Source organism: Bos taurus, chromosome 19, assembly GCF_002263795.3.
Source record: "Bos taurus isolate L1 Dominette 01449 registration number 42190680 breed Hereford chromosome 19, ARS-UCD2.0, whole genome shotgun sequence".
NCBI lineage: Eukaryota > Metazoa > Chordata > Mammalia > Artiodactyla > Bovidae > Bos > Bos taurus.
In genome coordinates this window covers 57,921,868-57,942,832 of record NC_037346.1, presented here as the reverse complement: position 1 = coordinate 57,942,832, position 20,965 = coordinate 57,921,868, and the positions used below count along the sequence as shown (strand labels likewise).

The 20,965-nt window shown below is 55.6% G+C and overlaps 1 protein-coding gene across 2 annotated transcripts in view; it reads right to left on the bottom strand.

The window, feature by feature from the left end:
- Positions 1 to 20,965, bottom strand: part of SDK2 (sidekick cell adhesion molecule 2) — a 348,454-nt gene that overhangs the window by 71,680 nt on the left and 255,809 nt on the right. For both annotated transcript variants that reach the window (XM_024981091.2, XM_024981092.2), the window contains exons 6-15: positions 16,404 to 16,515; positions 15,352 to 15,542; positions 15,145 to 15,228; positions 12,962 to 13,156; positions 12,279 to 12,395; positions 10,528 to 10,695; positions 9,545 to 9,647; positions 1,870 to 2,046; positions 1,447 to 1,583; positions 783 to 930 (exon numbers count right to left, since the gene is read on the bottom strand). In XM_024981091.2, the coding sequence (XP_024836859.1) occupies positions 783 to 930; positions 1,447 to 1,583; positions 1,870 to 2,046; positions 9,545 to 9,647; positions 10,528 to 10,695; positions 12,279 to 12,395; positions 12,962 to 13,156; positions 15,145 to 15,228; positions 15,352 to 15,542; positions 16,404 to 16,515 (1,432 nt within the window). The remainder of the gene's footprint in view (positions 1 to 782; positions 931 to 1,446; positions 1,584 to 1,869; positions 2,047 to 9,544; positions 9,648 to 10,527; positions 10,696 to 12,278; positions 12,396 to 12,961; positions 13,157 to 15,144; positions 15,229 to 15,351; positions 15,543 to 16,403; positions 16,516 to 20,965) is intronic.

Sequence of the window (20,965 nt, the reverse complement as noted above, 5' to 3'; positions counted from 1 at the left end):
AACGGTAATTATGTGACAGGACGGGGGTGTCAGCTAACACCACAGGGGTAACCATTTTGCCATATAGGAGTGTGTCAAACCACACTGCATGTCTCAAACTTACACCGTGTTTCATGCCCATGATATCTCAATCCATCTGCAAAAATATAAACATAAAAAAAAAAGAGCAAAGCACACAGCTCTGGGGCATGGGACTGGGGGTCACTGTCATTCTGACCGGATGTTTCCTTTCTCACTAGAGGACGCTGCTTGCCCTATGGGGATCTGGGTGGGTAGAACGTGCCTCCTACATGTACGTAGGTATTGGAGTGGATGAACTATGCTGCTGTTCAACTGTCATCATTAAAAAAAGAAGGCCTGTTGAAGGCTTCATGGGGTCTGAGCCAAGCATTGCACACAGAGATCCAAGGAGATCCTCGGTGACTCTGGAACTTCACGTACACTTAGCGATGGGGATGTGGGGCAGAATGGGGTGAGTGCTGGACCTTGCATGGCTCACAGAGAGACGCACAGCTCAACCGGATTAGTGCGTATCCCTTGCCAGGCGCTGCTCACAGCCCTTCACTCGTACGCCTGAATTTTTTCTGCCTCCCAGAGACTGGCGTGAGTACAGTTACCCCCATCCTGCAGATGCACAGACTGAGGCTTCAGGGGGTCCGAGAGGAGCCACCAGGACGCGCCTGGCAGCCGGGACCCCCCCACCACAGTGGTTGTGGCAGCAGGTGGCCCCTCCTGGCCCCCACCTGCCACTGGAGCCCCCGACGCCCGCCTTGCGCCCCTACCTCTCCGTGTCCTTGCTGAACTGTCCCTTCCCCACGTCGTTGACAGCACAAAGGCGGAACTGGTAGGACCGTGCGGGGACCAAGCCCTTGACCATCACGGAAGTAGCTTCAGGGTCCACGCTGGCCAGGAGCACCGTCCAGGGGGCATCTGCCGGGACAGAGGGTGGAGGCAGAGGTGGGCATCTTGGGGGGCATGCTTCCTCCTGCTCCCACTCCCTGCAGCGCTCCAGCCTCGTACTTAATACCTCCCGCCCAGCTTGGTCCAGTAGAGACTGGCCGTGTCACTTTTCTGGGTCCTCTTAGCCCTCGTGTCCCAGGGTTGGAGGGTACTGACTGGGGACGGAGCCGGGCTCACGGGAACTGAGATGCACTTGGCTTTTTTAGTCTTTATTTCCCCCTCAAATTGATGAGCAAACTGTATTTAAAACACCCTTCAAGTGATGCCTGCTAATTTGGGACCTCACAGCTTGGGGGTGGAGAATAAGGAGAAATAAGAAAACTAATGACCGGCGTCTGGGAATCTTCTGGGTGCGGGGTTCCGGGACCAGCAAATGCCTCACCCGGCTCCCTCTCACAGGCCGCAGGGAGGCGGACCCTGCGCTCCGCACTGGGGAGCGGGCCGCCCTGCCTTTGGTAGGTGCGGGGGGCGGGCGCGGACCCTTACTGTTCTCGGACATCTCCAGGACGTAGCGGATCAGCGGGCTGTTGCCGTCGAAGGGCTTGCCCCACGTCAGGTTGATGGCCCTCCTCTCCGAGGTACTGAGGGTCGCCACGGGGTGCTCGGGGGCATGAGGCAGCTGCCTAGAAGAGACAGACGCGGTGGGCCCCCTCGGAAGGTCTCGAGTCAGGGGGCGCCAGGACTCGGTCTGAGCCCCCAGACGTCTAGCCCTCAGCCCCAGCCAAGCCTTCGGCCCTCTACCTAGAGACTGCGTGCCGGCTTTGGAGCCCGCCCAGGCTCCAACCCGGGCTCCCCGCCCTGGACGGCGGCCTCCCTGAGCTGGGAGAGGCCCGGGGCGGGGGTGCTGGCGCGCGGCGGGCGGGCTCAGGCCGCCCGGCCCCTCGCTCCTGCGCCTCCGCGTCCCCTCACCTCACGCGCAGGTGGGCGCTGCGGGAGTCGTTGCCGCCGGCCGAGAGCACCCGGCAGGTGTAGGTGCCGATGTCCCCGGACCAGGTCTGCGAGATGCGCAGGGAGCCGCTCCCGTCCAGGCGCACGCGGGGGTTGCCCTCCGTGCTCAGCGCGACGCCGTCTTTCTCCCAGACGTGCCTGAGACGGGGAAGAGCTGCTTAGGAAAGAGACGCCGGCGAGGTGGGGCGGGGGCTGCCGGGGTGGGCTCAGCCCAGGGCAGGTCTGGAGCAGGGAGCTCCAGAGGCGGGCGGGGGGCGAGCACCAGGCCAGGGCGGGGACACCCACCATCACGCCTGCGGCGGGGGTGGCGGGGCGCGGCTCGGGCCAGGAGCCGACCCACATCGAGTCAGCATCCAGCGTTCACACCTTCAGTTCAGGTCCAGGTCCCAGCCTGGTTGCTTCTGACCCGAAGCCACCGCCAAGCCGCCCAGAGTGGGCACAAGCTATTCTCCCAAAGAGGTTAAAAGATAACGGCTGGAAAAAGGATGAACGCTTCCGCCTAGACTACATTTGGGGATTAGTTTTATGAAGAGAACCATCACATCAATGCATCACTGTGACAAATTGACCTCAGTGTCCAAAAAAAAAAAAAAAAAAAAAAATCACTTTAGCTTTGGTCAGTCAGTACAAAGGGGGACTTGAGAAATTACACACACACCCGCGCCTGACAATGAGAGATGCCTGCTCTGGATTTGTTCTGGAGGAGACACAATAATTGTCATCAACACACACAGGGTGCCAGCTCCTGGGAGGATGCAGGGAGGCTGCCCCCCAGGGAAGGTGGATCAGAGCAACCAGGGCAGGGGCTGGGCTGGGGCACTTTGCAAATAAGCCATCAATGACTTAGTGTGGGGGCAGGGACTATCTATACAGCCCTAGAACTCTCTGGGTTTAGGGAGGGTGAGATGGCTAGAGAGAATGAGTCTGTACTATTTTTAACTTAAAGTTAAAAAAAAAAGTCAGAAAAGTAGCAAGTACAGATGAGAAAAGAGTAGAAAAAAAGGAGAGAAAATTCAACGGTTTTCCCCTATTGTTGTTCAGTTGCTTAGTCGTGTCTGACTCTTTGTGGCTCCGTGGACTGCAGCACGCCAGGCCTCCTGCCCATCACCAACTCCCAGAGTCTGCTCAAACTCATGTCCGTTGAGTCGGTGATGCCATCCAACCATCTCATCCTCTGTCATCCCCTTCTCCTCCCACCTTCAATCTTTCCCAGCATCAGGGTCTTTTCCAATGAGTTGGTTCTTCACATTAGATGGTCAAAGTATTGGAGCTTCAGCTTCAGCAACAGTCCTTCTGATGGCTATTCAGGGCTGGCATTTGAAGGTAAACCTTCCAGACGCTTCTCTCCTGGCCCCCTGGGTAGTTACCACAGTGCTACTACGTTCTGGGCTTGAATGTCCCCTGGCTACTTACTGGTGGTGTGGTCCTGGGGACGTTTATCAAATACGGCGTGCCTCACCTTTCTTATTTGTCACATGACGGAAGAAATACCATCCAGCCCACAGGGTTGCTGTAAGGACTGTGTGAGTTAGTATAAAATATTGGAGTAGCACTGGAAACACGGTGATTGATAGAAGTTATGATATATGTTTACTGATACAGTATATTTTGAGTATGAATAGTACCTAGCTGCTGCTGTATAGCACAGGGAGCTCAGCTTGGTGCTCTGTGGTGACCTAGAGGGGTGGGACTAGGGTGGGTGAGTAGGCATTCCAAGAGGGATGGGATATATGTAGATGTATGGCTGATTCACTTTGTTGTACAGCAGAAGCCAACACAACATTGTAAAGCAATTATACTCCAATAAAAAAAAAAAAAAAAACAATACCTAGCTATTCATCCATCCTGATTTTAAAGATGCCGTTTCCACCCAAGACGATATCATAAATTCCATTTAATGTGACATTTCTTCACCATGGTTCACTTGGCTGCAGAGTACTTCAAATAATCATTCCTCTGTAATTGATCCTGTAATGATGGGCATCCAATTTACCTCCTTGTTTTCTTTTTTTTTTAAATAAAATTTTTTTGGCCACATCACACAGCCCGTAGGACCTTAGTCCCCAGCCAAGTATCGAACCTGAATCCTCTGCACTGGAGGCAGGGAGTCTCAACCACAGGACAGTCAGAGAAGTCCCTAGCTCCTTGTTTTCTGATCTTACAGCTAATGCTGTGATGAACACCTCTATGGGAAAATATTTGCCACATTCTAAATCACTTCCTCGGGTATAAATTCTCAGCAGTAAATCTGAGTTAAATGTTAAGGTGTTTTGTACATATTTTGCAAATCACCAAAAGTGATCACTGTCAGTTCATTTCTTTGTCTAGAGAAGGATCATCTTCACGGGCACTGATGGGATAGGTAGAATTTTACTTAAACGCGAATCTAGCTGCAGAGGGTAATGCCTGCTTACAAAACAACCCGTGACAAGCAGACACGCTCTGTCCAAGACACCATGCCTTAGGAAGCACCTATCACTGCCTGCAAAACAACAGCCTGAACCTAAAGATGGGCTTGTTCTTTAGTCGCTAAGTCATGTCCGACTCTTTGCAACCCCGTGGACTGTAGCCCGCCAGGCTCCTCTGTCCATGAGATCTCCCAGGCAAGAACACTGGAGTGGGTTGCCATTTCCTAACTCCAAGGCATCTTCCCAGCCCAGGGATTGAACCCACGCCTCCTGCATCACAGGCAGATTCTTTACTGCTGAGCCACCAGAGAAGCCCCCATGATCAATTACTTAAATCTAATCAGAAATACAAGGGATAGAAGAAGAAGTGAACCACAGCATGAAAAAGCTGCTAGCCAAATCCAGATGTGGGCTATTCTACAATAAGGATATTCTGCAAATTATGGCCCACTGCCTGTTTGTGTAAATAAAGTTTTATTGGAACACACACACAGAAACACACCCATTTGTTTCCAGATCGCTTATGACTGCTTTTGAACTGCAGACACAGACATGAGAAGCTGTGACAAAGACTATATGGCCTTCAAAGCCTAAAATATTTACTCTCTGGCTCTTTACTGAAAACTTTTGAGGCTGTTTCTCCTGTAGAACCTGGTTTCTCCAACGTATTAAGTGCATGAAAACAAGACAAAAATGAAAACCAAAATAAAGACAAGAATAAAAAGAAAGGGAACTATGTAGAATAAAAGAGATGCAGCAACTAAACGCAATGGGTGGATCCTGTTTAAACCCTGAGTTAAACTAACTCTGTGCACAAAGGCTCTTTGAGACACTCACGGTGGCTGAAACACGGGGTGGTGTCAGAAGAAGCCAAGGAATTGTTCACTGTCTCAGGTGTGAGAGCTGACATGGCTGTTATGTTTAAAGAAAAGTCCTTTTTAGTAAGAAACACACATAGACATACCTAAGGGTGAAACTGCATTTTGAAATTTGCTTTTAAAAGAGATTTGCAGTTAAAAAAAAAAAAAGCCTGGGGAAGATTCACAAAACAAGATGAGCAAATGCAGATGATTGTTGAGGCTGAGAGGTAGTTCAGAAGGACTGAGGATCCAATTCTCTCCTTTGGGGTATGTTTTAAAACTTTCATAAGAGGATGTTAAAAAAAGAACCCATCAGTCCTTTTAACTCAGGGGACATTTTCCCCCAAATAATCCATAAAGATATAGCTGGCTATTGAGCAATTTTGATGAGTGGTTTTTAGCTTTAAATAATATTAGATAGTCCTCAGGCAACAGAAGATGTGCAAAAATATTTAGTTACAAGGGCATTCAGAATGATATTTCTTAATATTAGTAACAATTCAGAAATAATCAAATTACCCAGTGTTAGGGAATTGGTAAGATAAATTATGGGGCGTCCACACAGTGGAGGATGGAATAGTCATATAATTGAGTTTACTCAAAAATATTTATTGACAGAACAAGATGTTCGTAAGAGGTTCTTCGGGGAAAAAGCAGAGTAGAACGCAGTGTTTTTAGTTCTTCAAATGGCATTCAAATATTCCTGTCGCTAATGGAAGGAAAGTGAAAGTGTGAGTTGCTCAGTCGTGTCTGACTCTCTGTGACCCCATGAACTGCAGCCCCCCAGGCTCCTCTGTCCATGGGATTCTCCAGGCAAGGACACTGGAGTGGGTTGCCGTGCCCTCCTCCAGGGAATCTTGACCCAGGGATCGAACTCAGGTCTGAACTACCAGTGAGGCCCAATGGAAGGAAACACAGATCAATCTACTTTTCTACTTCTTCTCTCTCACCCTCCCTATTTTCTCTGGCTTATCTGCATTTTTTGTATCCTCCCCCCAAAATGGATATCTGCTAATATCCATTTTGGGTAGCTGTATAATAAAATATAGTAACAATATTGATTAATATTAAGAACGGGCTGCTCATCTTATGTACAAAACACAGATGCACAGACTTAATGAACGAACTTACAGTTGCCAGGGGGAAGGGTAGGAGGGATAGTTAGGGAGTTTGGGATGGACAGGTACACTCTGCTATATTTAAAATGCATAACCAACAACGACCTACTCTATGGCATAGAGAGCTCTGACTCAATGTTATGGGGCAACCTGGATGGGAGGGGAGTTTGGGGGAGAATGGATACATGTGTGTGTGTGGCCGAGTCCCTTTGCTGTCCATCTGAAACTATCACAACACTGTCAGTTGGCTACATTCCAATATAAAATAAAAAAAGTGGACTGTCCAGATTCCGTCTAGATCTCGGTTCAGACACCAGCTGGAAGCAATTCTGGAGGCTTTTCATGCTGGTACCTGCATCTGCCCAGCCTGCCTCCCCTGGGCCCGCTATTTATTCTGAGGACACATAACCAGGATTAAGCAGCTACCACTCTAGTCTGATCCGGTCATTCAAATCCTTTCCAGTCTGTCTGCTCAGGGAGCCCCTGGTATGTTTCCTGCAGCCAGATAGGGACTCTAAATCTGGCCGCACATCCGAGACGCCTCGGGGACTTCTAAAATTACTTAAGTCTGGGGGCCTGTCCCCCCGTCAAGACTCCCCTCCCCTCACCTAGGCGATGGAAGGCAGACGAGGGCGGGAGATGCGGAAGTGGACTTGATCACAGACTTTTGCCAATTTAGGGGGATGAGGGACCGACTCTGCTGTCTCCCCATCTAGAACAGATCATCCTAGATGGCTAAGTCCATCCTAAGGCGAGGTCCCCTCCAGTAAACTGGAAGCATGACTTCTCATCCGTAGTTCGCTGGGGGACCTGGAAGGTGGGCCTACAGATATACTGCAAGGGGTCCCTGAATCTCTTTGTTCACAGGAATTATCCAGAGTACGAATAAAATGTGCCAGCGCTTCCCAAGTATTTGTAGATAACATTTTAATAAATAAAACACCAAAGTGTTCCTTAATTAACAGAGCTTTTTGTTATGATAAAAATTTTCAAGTGACGGATGCTAAGATGATAGTGACTATTTCTGTAAGTGTCTGAGACCCACGGCTGTGTTCTATGGGGGTAATGTGTGGGTTCTCTTGGAAGACATTTTTACAGTTGGCATATTAATGTTTAACAACACTCTGATAAACACTGGGATAAGCAGGTTCTGGATTATTTGATGGCCACGTTCTAACCACAGCTACGTGATTTCAGGGCTCACGTCTGCGTTTGTGTGGTACCACACGATGACTGTCCAAAGGGCCGACGTTCACTGTTTAATGAGGCGTTTCTTTAAGTGGGGCCTGAGACAGAGCCTCTGAGAAGGGGTGTGGGGCTAAAAGTCTAGTCTCCTTGAACGGCCGCTGGTGCAGCCACCTGGGAAACCAGTAGGGAGGTTCCCTAGGAAACTAAAAATAGAAGTGGCACACGCGCCAGCAATTCCACTCCTGGGCGCAGATCCAGACAAAACTCTGCTTCAAAAGATGCACGCGCCCCAGTGCTCACGGCAGCATCGTTTACAACAGCCGAGACACGGAAGCGACCTATGTGTCCATCAACAGGAATGGATAAGGAAGCCGCGGTACGTGGGGACACCGCTCGGCCACTAGAAAGAACGAGACGGTGCCGTTTACAGCAACATGGATGCGATTAGAGGTGATCATACTAAGTGAAGTAAGTCAGAAAGACAAAGACAAGTATCACACGATGTCACTTAGATGTGGAATCTAAAGCACAGCACGAATGAACCTGTCTATGAAACAGGCACAGACTCAGGCATAGCCGGGTAGACTGGCTGCCAAGGAGCGGGGTGGCTGGGGGAGGAATGGAGTGGGAGGCTGCGATGAGCAGACATACGCTTTTATACACAGAATGGATAAGCAACAAGTCCACTGTATAGCACAGAGAACTGTATTCAAAATCCTGTAATAAACCATAACGGAAAAGAATATTTTTTTAAGAGAAGAATGCGTATATATGCGTAGAACTGAATCACTGCTGTGCACCAGAAGTTAACGCAACACTCTGAATCAACCGTGCTTCAGTAAAAATAAAATAAAGGAAAATGAGGCAAATATAAATATCAAGAAATAAAGCCTAGTACCCTTGGCTTCCTGGGGTCCCACCTGGCACAGCCCTACGGCCATACGCCTAGTGGCCACCAGGTGGCGCCCCAGGACGCACTTGGGTCCCACGGGCTTGGCCGTGACTCCAAGGGGTGTCCCTCACCGCCGGGCTGGCCAGCTCCCTGCCAGGGGCTTCAGCGGTGACGTTGCCCATAGAATAGAAGCAGCACGAGGGAGTATTTATTTCTAAGGAAGCAGTTACTTTTTTTTTTTTTAAACTCAGCATCCAAAGCTCAAGAGTCTGAAGGGGCTATTTTCTCCCAGTTCTGGCTCGGAAACCTTGCCCAGAGATGGCCCAGGAAGTGTCTCTGTGCCCTGCCTGGCGGGTTCCCAGCTTGTAGGCCTGTTTTGGCTGCTCCCTGTGCTCCCAGGCCTCCCCAGGGGCTTTCTCGGTTGGACCTGGCTCCCTCCAGGCTTGCGAGGTCTGGGCTCCCGTGGAGGACGGCAGGGGTGGCCCCTTTCGGCCCTGGGCCCCTCACGTGCATCTCACTGGGGGCCCTCCACTGGCCCAGACATGTCAGGACTCCCACGCCTCTTCACCAGACCCGTCTGCTGTCCACGGGTGGGCAGAGGGTCTAAGATCTGTGGGCGAGTGCTAGCAGTGGGGTCCCGAGCATCTCAGGGCTTCCACGTCTTCCCAGACAGAGGCTTCTTTCTCTCCCCCTCCCTAAGGCCCCCCACCCTCTTTCCTACGTTCCTCCAGCTTTCATCCCCTCCCTCCACCCCAGGCGCCCCTTCAACTCAAGCTGGCTCAGTCCCCAGACAAGTACCATTGCTGTCCAGTCGCTCAGTCGTGTCTGACTCTTTGCAACCCCATGGACCGCAGCATGCCAGGCTTCCCTGTCCTCCACTGTCCCCTGGAGTTTGCTCGGATTCAGGTCCGTTGACTCGGATGGACATGCTTTCAATCCTCTCATCTCTGCTGCCCCCTTCGCCTTTTGCCTCAATCTTTCCCAGCATTAGGGTCTCTTTTGTCCCTAGGGTCCCCAAGTCTCAGTCCTGCAGTAAGTCTGTACGTGGCTGTTCCCTGACCCCCACGGGCCACACTTACCTCCCTGGCATGGACACTCAGCCAGCAACCAGCGACCCCCGAAAGCTGCCCCTCCCCTCTTGCCTCCAAGGGGCTTCGGCCGCAGGAGTACCTGACAGTCACTCGGGGGTCGTGGGTCACTCCGCACACCATGGAGGCCTGGGTGCCCTTGATGACGCTCTGGTCCTGTGGGGGCCTGGTGATGCGGGTCCGGGCTGAAAGACAGCAGGGAGGTGGCCTGGTGGGAAGGGGGACAGGTGGGCCCCAGACGGACAGGTGAGATGCAGGTGTGGGGGAGGGGTCCTTCCGGTGAGCCGTGTCGTGCGGCTGAGCTCCACGGCGGACTGGCCCACCATGGCGCACGTCCCAGGACACTAACAGCCACGTGTTTCCATGGCACGTGAATTCTGGGAAGTGACGCTCATAGCGGGGGCCCTTTTAATTTTGTGCCCACGGGATGGACAAAGAAATAGAAACCTGGGGCTGATCATGGCCGTGTTCCCAGGGGTCCAGCTGGGGTAAAAATAGGACCCTCTGCCTCTGGGTCTAAGGCGTCGCCCGCCAGGCCCCTGGCACTCAGGCTAGGAGGGCGGCCCACCCCTCCGTGTGGTGCCAGACCCCAAGGGGCGGGAAGGGGCTTGGGAGGCTCCCCCGGAGCAGGGGCCAGCAAACCATAACCCGGGGTTCACGTCCGACCGGGGGCCCGTCTGCGTAAATCCCTCCGTGTTGGCACCCAGCCATGCCGGGTGCATTCAGCACTGCCTACGGCTGCTTTCTTGATGAGACGGAAGAGTTTGTGGAGCTGTGACAGAGACTGTCTGGCCCCCAGGGCCTGAAACGCTTCCTCTCTGGCCCTTTCCAGCAGAAGTGTGCGGATCTCTGCCCTAGGCTTGGCCGGTGTGGCAAGAGCCCCACCCACCCAGCACCGCCCTGGGGACCGTGACCTTCCCGCCCCGTCCTCTGAGCTCCTCTGTCCAGGTCTCAGGACATGTGGGCTGGACAGACAGGCGGACGTGGGGTGCCAGGGCTCTCACATGCTCCGCGGACGCTCATGCACAGGCGTGGAAAGGACCCCCGCCCGGCCCGGGCACTCACCCCACACCACCAGGTCAGCTGAGGCTTCGTCCGCCCCCCGCGAGTTGGTGGCCAGACAGGTGTAGGTGCCGGCGTCGGAGATGTGCGTGGGGCTGACGAGCAGACTGCCCGATTCCAGGAGCGTGAAACGCGGCAGCTGGACCGAGCCGCTGGCCAGAATGCGCTCCCCTGGGGAACATGGGCACAGGTGGGCTCAGGCTGCCGGCCCGCTGCCCCCTGGCCACCCCCTGGCACTCGGCCATCACCAGAGGCCTGGACCACACCTCACCACTCCCCTGTCCCCTGCCCCAGGGTAGGCTCCCAACTTTAGGAAGGCCAACTGCAGGCGCCCCTGAAGGGGGCATGGCAAGGGTGGCAGGGCTGCAGACCAGTCTGGTTTCTGACCTGGGGACAGACACAGGATGCACGGTCCCAGAGCAGGGGGCCCGGACGGAGCCCGGGGCTCCTGCTGTCTCTCCTCCCACCACGCTATTCGCCCTTCAGCAGGGAAGATCAGCGCTGCCTCCCGCTGGCGGGCACAGCCCTCGGAGGCAGCTGGCACCTGGGCTGGGGGGAGGGGACAGACAGCTGCGACAGGGTGGTGACGGGCTGCCTGCAGAAGGATGCTTCTGGAGTCACCTTCAGGGGAATGCAGGGGAGCGGCAAGCGGGAATAGCCAGTGTTGGGGTGCAGAGGGGGGCAGCCCTCATGGGGACAGACCTCCCACTGGGGACCTGGGTCTCTGATGGCTGGAAGGAGAGAGGGAGGGAAACCCTTGTGTCAGAGTGTGTCTGACAGTGTGGTATTGGTGACCATACCTGTTTCTAAAAGAAAATCCCACCTGCTTGTACAGAGGGGATTGTCCATGTGCAAGCTTGTGGGTGAGTGGGTCCCTTTGCACACGTGTGTGGGAATACTGAACTGGGAAGTGCATCAGGTGGGAGTGTTTATTTCTGGGTCTGGGCGCACAACCCACCAATACTAACGAAGCATCCTCTGTGGGTCACTCTGTTCTAAGCCCCGGGGAGACGGCAGGGCACAAAACTGAAAGCCTGGAATGGTGGGAGGCGGGGTTATCAGCAGACTGAATATGCCGATGACCTTGTGTATTAGAAGGTGGGGAGACAGAGCAGGAAGGGGGAAGAGGGAGGGTCTGGGTGAGAGGAGGTTCACGTGGGCAGAGGCTGGGGTGTGAGTGAGTGACAGTGTGTGCCCGTGTGTGTGTGTGTACATGTGTGTGTCCCTGGGGAGGGTTGTGGATGTGAGTGTACAATGCAGAGGCGTGGAGGAGGCTCGGGGTGGGTGGACTAGAGGGACAGCTTGGGCTTTGCCAGCTTTGCCTGGGGGGGGTGGGGCCCCCCTCCCTGTACTAGCAACCTCCACCACGGCACTACGTCAGCCAGCACGGGCTGGTCTCCTGCTTCTCAGACACGGTGCAGGCCCTTCACAGGCACCCGCTCATCTGGTTTCCATCCTGCTCCCAGGGATGTATCCCACCGCCCCCCAGTTCATAGATGGGAACGTTAAGGCTCCGAGTGAGTAAATAACTCACCCAAAGTCATGGATCTCACCAGAGGCAGAGCCTCTGGAGCCTGGAGCCGGATAGGGCAGCACACGTTGCGTTCCGTGGTGTAAAAGAAGCCCTCTGGGGTTGTGCAGTGCACAACCTTCCCAACTGTGCATGGGAAACCCCACCTGGCTGGCTCCGGAACTGAGCCCCAGGGCTGCCCGAGGCTTTTGGTCACCCTCTAAAGTCAATCAGTCTCAAGTACCTTTTTGCCAAGTGATGGCCGGCCGGGGTGCCCCCGAAGTCTCACAGGCCAGCACCACTGACATGCCGTCGATCACCGTGCTGTCCAGGGGGCCCCTGGTGATGTTGGGGGCGATGCCTGCAAAGGGAGACAGTGGGGCGTCTTAGCCACATCCGGTCCTGTCCTGCCCTGCCACTCCCATTGGTGAGGGTCCCTCTTCAGGGAAGGCTGCAAGTGTTCTGGTAGGACCCCGTGTCAGGAAGAACCAGAGTGCCCACGAGTGCCCCCTCACCACCTGCCCCGTGGAAGGACCCTGGTGACGCCAGTCCCTGCCCTGCCTCGATTCTCAAGCCTCCATCTGGCGGAAACTGAGGGCTCCCAAGGGTAGCTGACACCCTCCATGACAGGGTACACGGGATTCACCTTTCATTAAACATGAAATCGAGGCTCTGGTTTGTAAAAGAAAAAGAACAGTACTGGCCACAGAAGCAGCGGCGTGACCGGCCAGAATCACCACAGAAGCGGCAGCGTGACCGGCCAGAGTCGCCCGCTCCAGGGGGAAAGCCTTCTGGGATCCTATTTCTGCATCTCAGCAGCCTATTCTCAAGAGGCCCCTGGCTTGGAGGAAAGCTGTGTCCTGGGGGTGGGGGCGGGAGGAGGAGGGGAAGGGGGGGGACTCAGGCAGGACAGCGAAGGGGACTCACTGGTGACGGCCAGGTAGGTGGAGGTCTGCGCCTCGCCAGCCGCGTTGCGGGCAAAGCACTGGAGCATGCCAGTGTCGTCAGGCACCAGCCCGCTGATCTGCAGGCCCCCGTCGCCTCGCTGCCGGAAGCGGCTCAGCCTCCCCACCTCCACCAAGGCCGCGTCCTTGTACCAGGTGATGGAGGGCGGCGGCACACCTGGGGGTCGAGCGCCTACCGTTAGCCGCCTCTGAGGGATGCTCCAGCCCCGTAGGCTGCGGCTGCAAGTCCTCAAGATTGGGGGGGTGGGGATCCTGGTGTGTTCTGGTTTCTAGAAACTTCTCAGTGCATTTAGCGTGCTAAGTCGCTTCAGTCTTGTCTGACTTTTTGCGACCCCATGGACTGTAGCCCGCCAGGCTCCTCTGTCCATGGGGATTCTCCAGGCAAGAATACTGGAGTGGGTTGCCATACTCTCCTCCAGGGGAGCTTCCCGACCCAGGGATCGAACCTGTGTCTCCTGTGGCTCCAGCCTTGCAGGCGGATTCTTTACCCACGGAGCCACCGGGGAAGCCCAACCCTTCCCAGAGGGGCCACTACTGGTCTTGGAAGTGGGGAAAGTTGTTCTTAGATTCTCAAATGCTCATAGAGTAGGCATTCCAAGCAAATTTACAAGTTCCTGGGGTTAGTTCAGCTTGGGAAGGCTGGACATACTGTATTTTATTCTGGCATATTTAGCGGAGTCTTTTGTATGCTCTGGGAACCTCCAGCCAGCCTTTCCAAACCCAGGTGAGCGCACAGCCCCACATCTAGGGGCTCGAAGGTGGGACGGGGGTTTCTTCGGAAGCCCCGTCCTGCCCCGCCCACACAGAGAGGAGCATGGGGGCTCCTGCTAACCCCTCAGCCTTGCCCGAGCTGTGTCCCCAGCCTGGCACCCTTTCCCCACATCCCTGGGCCCTCCCGTCTCTCCCTCTGCGTCTCTGCTCAAACGTGACTTCCACAGAAAAGCTCCCCAGGCTCTGTTCAATGGCCGCCCTCCGGCGCCGAGCCCGTCAGCCTGCTTCTCCTTCCCCCGCACTTTTCAACCCCGACGCCCGTGTCTCACCAACTCCCAGCTACGCCTTTGTTCGCGTCGTAATGTCTCTGAGATGAGGACGTGTCTTACAACCGACAGCATGTCATAATTTAATTGGCAGCCTTTTTTCTTTCTTAGTGGCGCATAAAATAATGGGGCATCTTACATACAACCCATGGCATTTTAGATGAAATGAAATAAGGTATCTTTATTTGTTTATTGGTTTGTCTGCCTCCCCTCATGAGAACGCACAGTTCTGGAATAGCAGGGATCTGGCTCTTGGGTTCATTCTGTGCCTCTCCAGCCCCGAGAACAGTCTGGGCACACGTTGCCGAAAGTGTCAGATACTCAGTCGTGTCCGAGTCTTTAGGACCCCCATAGACTGCACCCCTCCTGGCTCCTCTGTCCATGGGATTCTCTAGGCAAGAATACTGCAGTGGGCTGCCATGCCCTCCTCCAGGGGGTCTTCCCGACCCAGGGATCGTGGTAAGCCCACCCCCCACCAAATGTGTGTCCAATAAATCACTGTCTTCCCCGCGTGTGATCTCAGGACGGGGGTCAGTGTGCCCCCTCCTCCTCCACAGGGCCCTCCCTCCTGCCAGGGTTACAGTCTTCTCTCTGCTCATCCTGTCATCCCATTATCCCAGATTGCACCCTGGTTTTGGGGTGTCTTTTAGCTCAGCTGAACTCAAAGGAGAAGGATGGGAAAAGCGGTCAGGGTGCAGGAACTCTGAGGGGGGCTGGGGGTTAAGTAGAAGTGGTCGCAGGAGACGAAGCAGAATGGCCCAGAAACCAGGCAGAGACACGTCCAAGTTCTAGCAGTTCTGACATTACGACAATATGGCATTGTCCGCAACTCTCACATTATGGGCAATTTGAGTCTGTCACCTGTCCTGAAATTACGGTAATTTGGATTCATTTGTAACCTTCAAGTTACGGTAACACAGGGTTGATTTCCAGCCCTGAGATTACGGTAATTTTTCCTGTTTGCTTCCTAGGGTGTCTGCTTATAGCCAGACTGAATCTCTGCTCAATGGTGAGAGGGTGGCGGACTTTAGAACAGTCCGAGTCAGGGAGGGGAGAGGTTGAAGGTCTGGAGAGACCTCGACCCCCTCCAACCAGCCCACCGGGTTACCTTTGGCCCGACAGGGGATGTCCACCACCTTCTCCATCTCCGCTGTGATGTGTCTCTCTGGCTCCTTGACAAACTGAGGTGGCTCTGCAGGAGGAAGGACCAGGGGGAGGGGATCAGAGCCATGCTCTTGTTGATACGGCCGCTGATCGGGTCACCCGTGCTGCCCCTTCACGTCGGGGGGATTCCAGCATTCCCACCCTGTCTCACCCAGCACGGACAGGTAGGCGCCGCGGACGACGGAGGGGACGCTGCTGCTACGCAGGACGGCCTCACACTCATAGTAGCCGGCGTCGCTGGCCGCGGGGTTGGGGATGGTGAGCCGGCGGTTGTAGTCGCTGATGCCGCTGGACAGCAGCACCCCATCCTTCTTCCAAATGATGTGCAACTTGATCAGAGGCCTGGATGGGCCGAGGGACGAGGCGGTCAGCTACAGGGCCTCCCAGGGGCTCGGGAGGCAAGGCAGAGTGTGGTGAGGCAGCCAGGTGCCGGGTGCCAGGTGCCTGAGTTTGCCCTGCCCCTGCCACTTCCTAGGTGCAGGCCGTTGTGTGGGCTAGTCCGTCAGGGCTGTGGGCCTCAGTTTCCACGTCTGTACAATGGGGACAACTATGCCCTGCCCCCTGGGGGTTGTGGTGAGGGGAGACCTGGCCCATGATAAGTCATGCTCGAGGGCTCTCGAGAGCAGGAACGTGGCCCTTCCACACGTCTCTCTGCCTCTGCTCTGCCCCGTGTGCCGTGCCCTGTCCAGCGTAAGTCAGTGGATGGGAAAGTGTGGAAGTCCTGAAGTGCACGTCTGGGGTCTCAGCTGCAGCATGCAGGAAACTTTAGTTGCAGCATGTGGGGTCTAGTTCCCTGACCAGGGATTGAACCTAAGCCCCCTGCTTTGGGAGTGCAGAGTCTTAACCACTGGATCAGCAGGAAAGTCCAGCTTTCCTCTTGCTTGTGCCTTCATACAAGGAGGCCGGGGCGACAGAGGCAAATGGCTGCTCCCCAGGCTGCTCTGGATGTCAGAAGTGAGTGGACCCTCCACCAACCCCAGATGTCCTGGGCCGGGATCCGCTCCTCTCGGGTGGGCCCTGCTTGTGTCCGACAGCTCTCTGACCACCGACCCTCCTCCAGGCTAAATACCCCATCTTCTTTCGTGGGTCCTCACGGGACATTTCTGGACCTTTGTGAATTGCACCTGGTCTCCTCGGAACCTGCAGGTCAGAAGTGCCCGCTGGGGCTAAAGTTGGGGGGGGCGGGGCGGAGGCAGGACCCACCTGGCATTGGCCACACACTCCATGGTCACCTCCGAGCTCCCGGCCACCACGCTGGTGTTCTTGGGAGGAATGATGATGGCTGGAGCGATGGGATCTGCAGGGCCGCTGACATCTGGGGAGAGGAACAGACGCTGGGAATCCCATCTGAGCCCAAACCCCGCCAGAGGGACGCTGCGGGAGACCTTTGTCCTTATTAGGGTGGGTGGGCAGATGCCCCACAGCCCCAGAGCTGAACCTCCAGACGCTGACACTGGGGGACCCTCCCCACTTCCATCCTCCCCTGCTGGTGGGTCTCTGCACAGTGTCCAGGGAGAGCCCACGGGAGACCTCAGGATGCAACCCACGTCCCCCCATAATGCAGCCATGCCCTCCTCCTCATCCCCTGTCCTGGTTTTTTTTGGCCTTCAGAATCCTTCCTTCCAGCTGCAGAAATGCCGTGACAAGGACAATACGTTGTCAGTAAGCCGACAACATCTCGTCAGCTTGCTTCTTCACGCGCCACCTCTTCCACCAGAATGCAAACTCCCCACACTGGGCTGAATACTGTCCCTCAAGTTCATGTCCATGACAGCTCTAAATGTCCCCTTATTGCAGAGAGGGGCTTTGCAAGTGCGGTCAAGTTAAGAGGAGGTCCTGCTGTGTCAGGGTGAGCCCAAAGTCCAGCACGAGAAAACAGATGACGACCGAGGACCTGCTGTACGAACAGCTTGGTGGCCTGTGGCCACCTGAACGGGAAGGAAATCCGAAGAAGGGGGGAGAATGTATACGTAGGGCTGAGTCACCTTGGTGTATAGAAGAAACTAACGTAAGACTGGAAAGCAACCATAAACTCCAAGAAAAATTAATTAAAAACAACAAGAAATAAAAGTGTCAGTCGCTCAGTCGTGCCCAACTCTTTGTGACCCCATGGACTGTAGCCCGCCAGGCTCCTCTGTCCACGGGGTTCCCCAGGCAGGAAGACTGGAGTGGGTTACCATTTTCTCCTCCAGGGGATCTTCCTGATCCAAGGATCAAACCCGCATCTCCTGTGTCTCCTGCATTGACAGGCGGATTCTTTACCCGCTGAGCCATCAGGGAAGCCCAGTAAAGGCGGGAGACTTTCCTGCTTTCTTCTTTGAGTCTTTTGAGAAGGGGCCAGGCTCTTCTCTTCGTGGTCGGCCCAAGCCTCGTACTGGCAGAAACTCCACTATATCCTGTACACCTGCTCCCTGGCTCCTGAAAATACAAGCCCGGAGGACTTTTTCTCTCATTACAAATCCATCCAGTTGGCCCCTGTCCAGGAGGCTCCGGAGGTGGCAGGCCATAACGACTCGCACGGCCCAGGGCAATGGCAATTGTACATCCTTTATGGGGAAGTCAGGCCGCCCGGTCAGCCCCCGGGAAAAGGTTTTCCTGCCGGGCCTCCCAGGCCTTGCTGCGAAAGGCCCCGACAGAATGGGAATAAAATGTAAAAAATAAAGTAAAATGAAGGGGGAAAGAAAGGAAGCGTATAAACCAAAATAATTGCAACAATATAAAAGCCTCATGTAGGTGCCATAAAGAGCGATCGGATTGAAAGCTGCTGATATAGCCGAATCCATAAAAGTGTGCTCCACGTTGTTTATGACACGCCGGGCCGCACAGGTTCCGAGGCCCAGATTAATGGGGCTCACAGAGGAGACAGACAGTCAGAGCCCCACGGCCCTGATGGGTAAACAGAGCCCTTGGAGTTTAAAAATACGAGGGTGCCCCACCCCGCCCTGCCAGACCTTGCGGCTGCCTTGTTGGTTTCAGGAGGTTAAAGAGGAGACTGACACCCCCTCGAGGGTCTTGGGGTCTTGTCCAGGCCCAGGTGGCAGCTGGCACGGCTTGAGGGAAGGGGCCCCCCCGGATTCAGCAAAGGAGGGCCTGGGGCTCAGGAAGACCTGGTCCAGAACCTTGTTTCCCCCGCATCCACCCCGGGCATCCTGGGCACAACTCTGGCTGCTCTCCTCACCCCCCAAGTCTGTTTTCTCAGCTGCAAAATGGGGGTTAGAAGTCACTGCCTCTCAGGGTTGTGGGGATTCAGCCCCTGGCTCAACAAACCTTCTCTGGCCAAGGGCTCAGTATGCGCCAGGCTGTGTGCCAGGCACAGGGATTCCCCCACCAGGGGAGATGGGCAGGGCTCTGTCCCCCTGACGTGCAGTCTGGGGAGAAGTCAGATCAGCTCTTAGATGTTCATGAGATTAAAGGTACCCGCCACAGGCGCCTGGAGGGAGGGTCCTGGGGCGTGGCCAAGTTGGTCAGGGGCTGGTGCAGAGTGCCTGGCCCCAAGTAGGTGCTCACCAGGTGACAGCCCCCTCCTCCAGGGAGTTGCCTGCTGTGCTTGGGGTGGGGGTGGGGTTTTTTTGCTTCTTCCCCGACCCCCAGCTCAGCCTGGACCAAGTGACAGAGCCAGAGGCCACCAGGAGGTGAAGTCATGACTCTCAGGAGCTGTTTGACCGAGGGAGAGAATACACGGGCACTAAGGGCTTCAGGAGGTCAGCAAAGCCTCCAGGGCCTGGGGGACGGGAGAGGGACTCAGGGAGCCAGAGGGAGAAGAGCATTCCGGAACGGGGGCCCTGTGTGGGTGCCGGTGGTGAGACGAACTGGGGAGCTGGAGGTAAAGGTGGGTGCCAAGCCCAGGTGGCCTCAGAGCGCCCCCTGCAGACGTGAGGGTCCTGGCTCACGTGCCACCCTGCCCCCAGCCCCCTCTCCTGACCCGTCAGGGCATCTCTTGGCTGAGCCCGTCATGTCCTCAGAATCCTTCTTAACCCACTGCCAACAGCGGATTGGTTCTTGTGGTCGTTCAGTTGCCAAGTTGTGTCCGACTCTTTGCGACCCCATGGACTGCAGCCCGCCAGGCTTCTCTGCCAACGGGCTTCCCAGGTGACTCAGTCGTAAAGAATCTGCCTGCCAATCCAGGAGATGTGAATTTGACCCCTGGGTTGGGAAGGTGCCCTGGAGAAGGAAATGGCAACCCAATCCAGTACTCTTGCCTGCGAAATCCCACGGACAGAGGCGCCTTGGTACAGTCCGTGGGGTTGCAAAGAGCCGGACATGACTGAGCAACTAAACAGCAAAGACAGCACACGGCAGATTGGAGCAGACGGCAAGGTGAGCGCCGTTTCCATCCCTGCCAGGGGGAGGCAGGGCAGATTTGACTGGGGGAGGTCGGATCAGGGCCAGATTACTGAGAATTTACAAACTGGGCTAGGAGCTGGGAGTCGGCCCCAGGCGAGTATGTGGTCACAGAGCAGCCGGCAGGCGTGAGGATGAAGTGTCTCGATCTGGGGCCTCTTTACAGAGAAATGCTAAGCCCAGGAGGAAAACACTCTTAAATCCTAAAATTCTTATCCCCAGCCCTGGGAGGTATGTGTATTATAGTGTCCTTTCTAGGGAAAAGGCAGTTGAGGCTCAGAGTAGTGAAGGGGCTTCCCCAAGGCCACACAGCCCATGGTCTCAAGGCTCGGCCTTAAACACTCCTGCATTCCTTGCTTGTGCTGCGGGCTCCCCGTTTTCAAAGACGGGAGGTGGGTTGGAGACGGTGGCGGGAGGTCAGAGTGAAGATTCTCAAGGGGGGCCTTCAGGAACAGGAGGCTGGAGTTCCCCGGGGGTGGGGGGCAATGTGCCCGGAGAAGATAGGAAGGGGGGTTCAGGGAAGCCCAGGGACCAGGAGTGAGGCAGTGGAGGGGGGACAAAGAGCTGAGAACCAGGCATCATCCGGGGGAGAAGGAAGCAGGAGGCTGGAGACCTGGGTGAGACAGGGAGGACTCTAGAAGCTCAGGTTACAAGGTGCCAGGGATGGGGTCAGTGGGGCTGAGCCCTGAGCATCACGGAGAACCAGGGTGGAGGAAGTGGGTTTCTAACCGGGAGGTCGTCGGGGATGGGGCCTGCGAAAGCAGGGGAGCGGGAGGGGGCCAGGACTGGGACTGAAGACCGGGGGGCTGTGTGACTTCTGCAGAGTCAAAGGAGCCAACAGCAGGTGCCTCTTGCCAAAAAGGGGGGATGTGTGCACCTCTAGACATCCAGGGAGTGGCCATCGGCCTGGTGTTGCAGGCAGGGAAACCTGGTCCCATTATCGGCCTTGTGCATCATTAGTGAATGTCCCCGGGAAGTAAATTGCTTCACCTCGTCACCTGTTTCCTCAGCTTGCTCATCTGTAACTCGTGGAGGGGATTAACAGCCTGCCTCCAGGGACTGCTGTTAATGACGGAACAGTGGTGCCTGGATGGTGCCCGGCCTACGGGAGCGGTGGAAAGGGAGGCTCTCGGTGTGACAGGAAAGCAGAGGGCCCGCCGGGGTGGACCCGCCCTGGGAGGGCACACCTGACTGCCAGGGGCTCTCTGCCAGGCATGGGAGCTGGGCTGACTCCGGGTCTCTGGGAGGCCGGCCAGGGGGAGGGGGCAGGCACAGGACGCAGGCCATCAGTTCTGGACAGTGGAGTGAACGGGGCCCCAAGGATCCCCTGGGAAAGCTGCAGGCAAAGCAGAGCCAGCGCCAGCATCTCCCAGGTGAGCTTGTGATGTGGGTGGGGCCCTGGGACAGGAGGAAGCTTGGGGGTC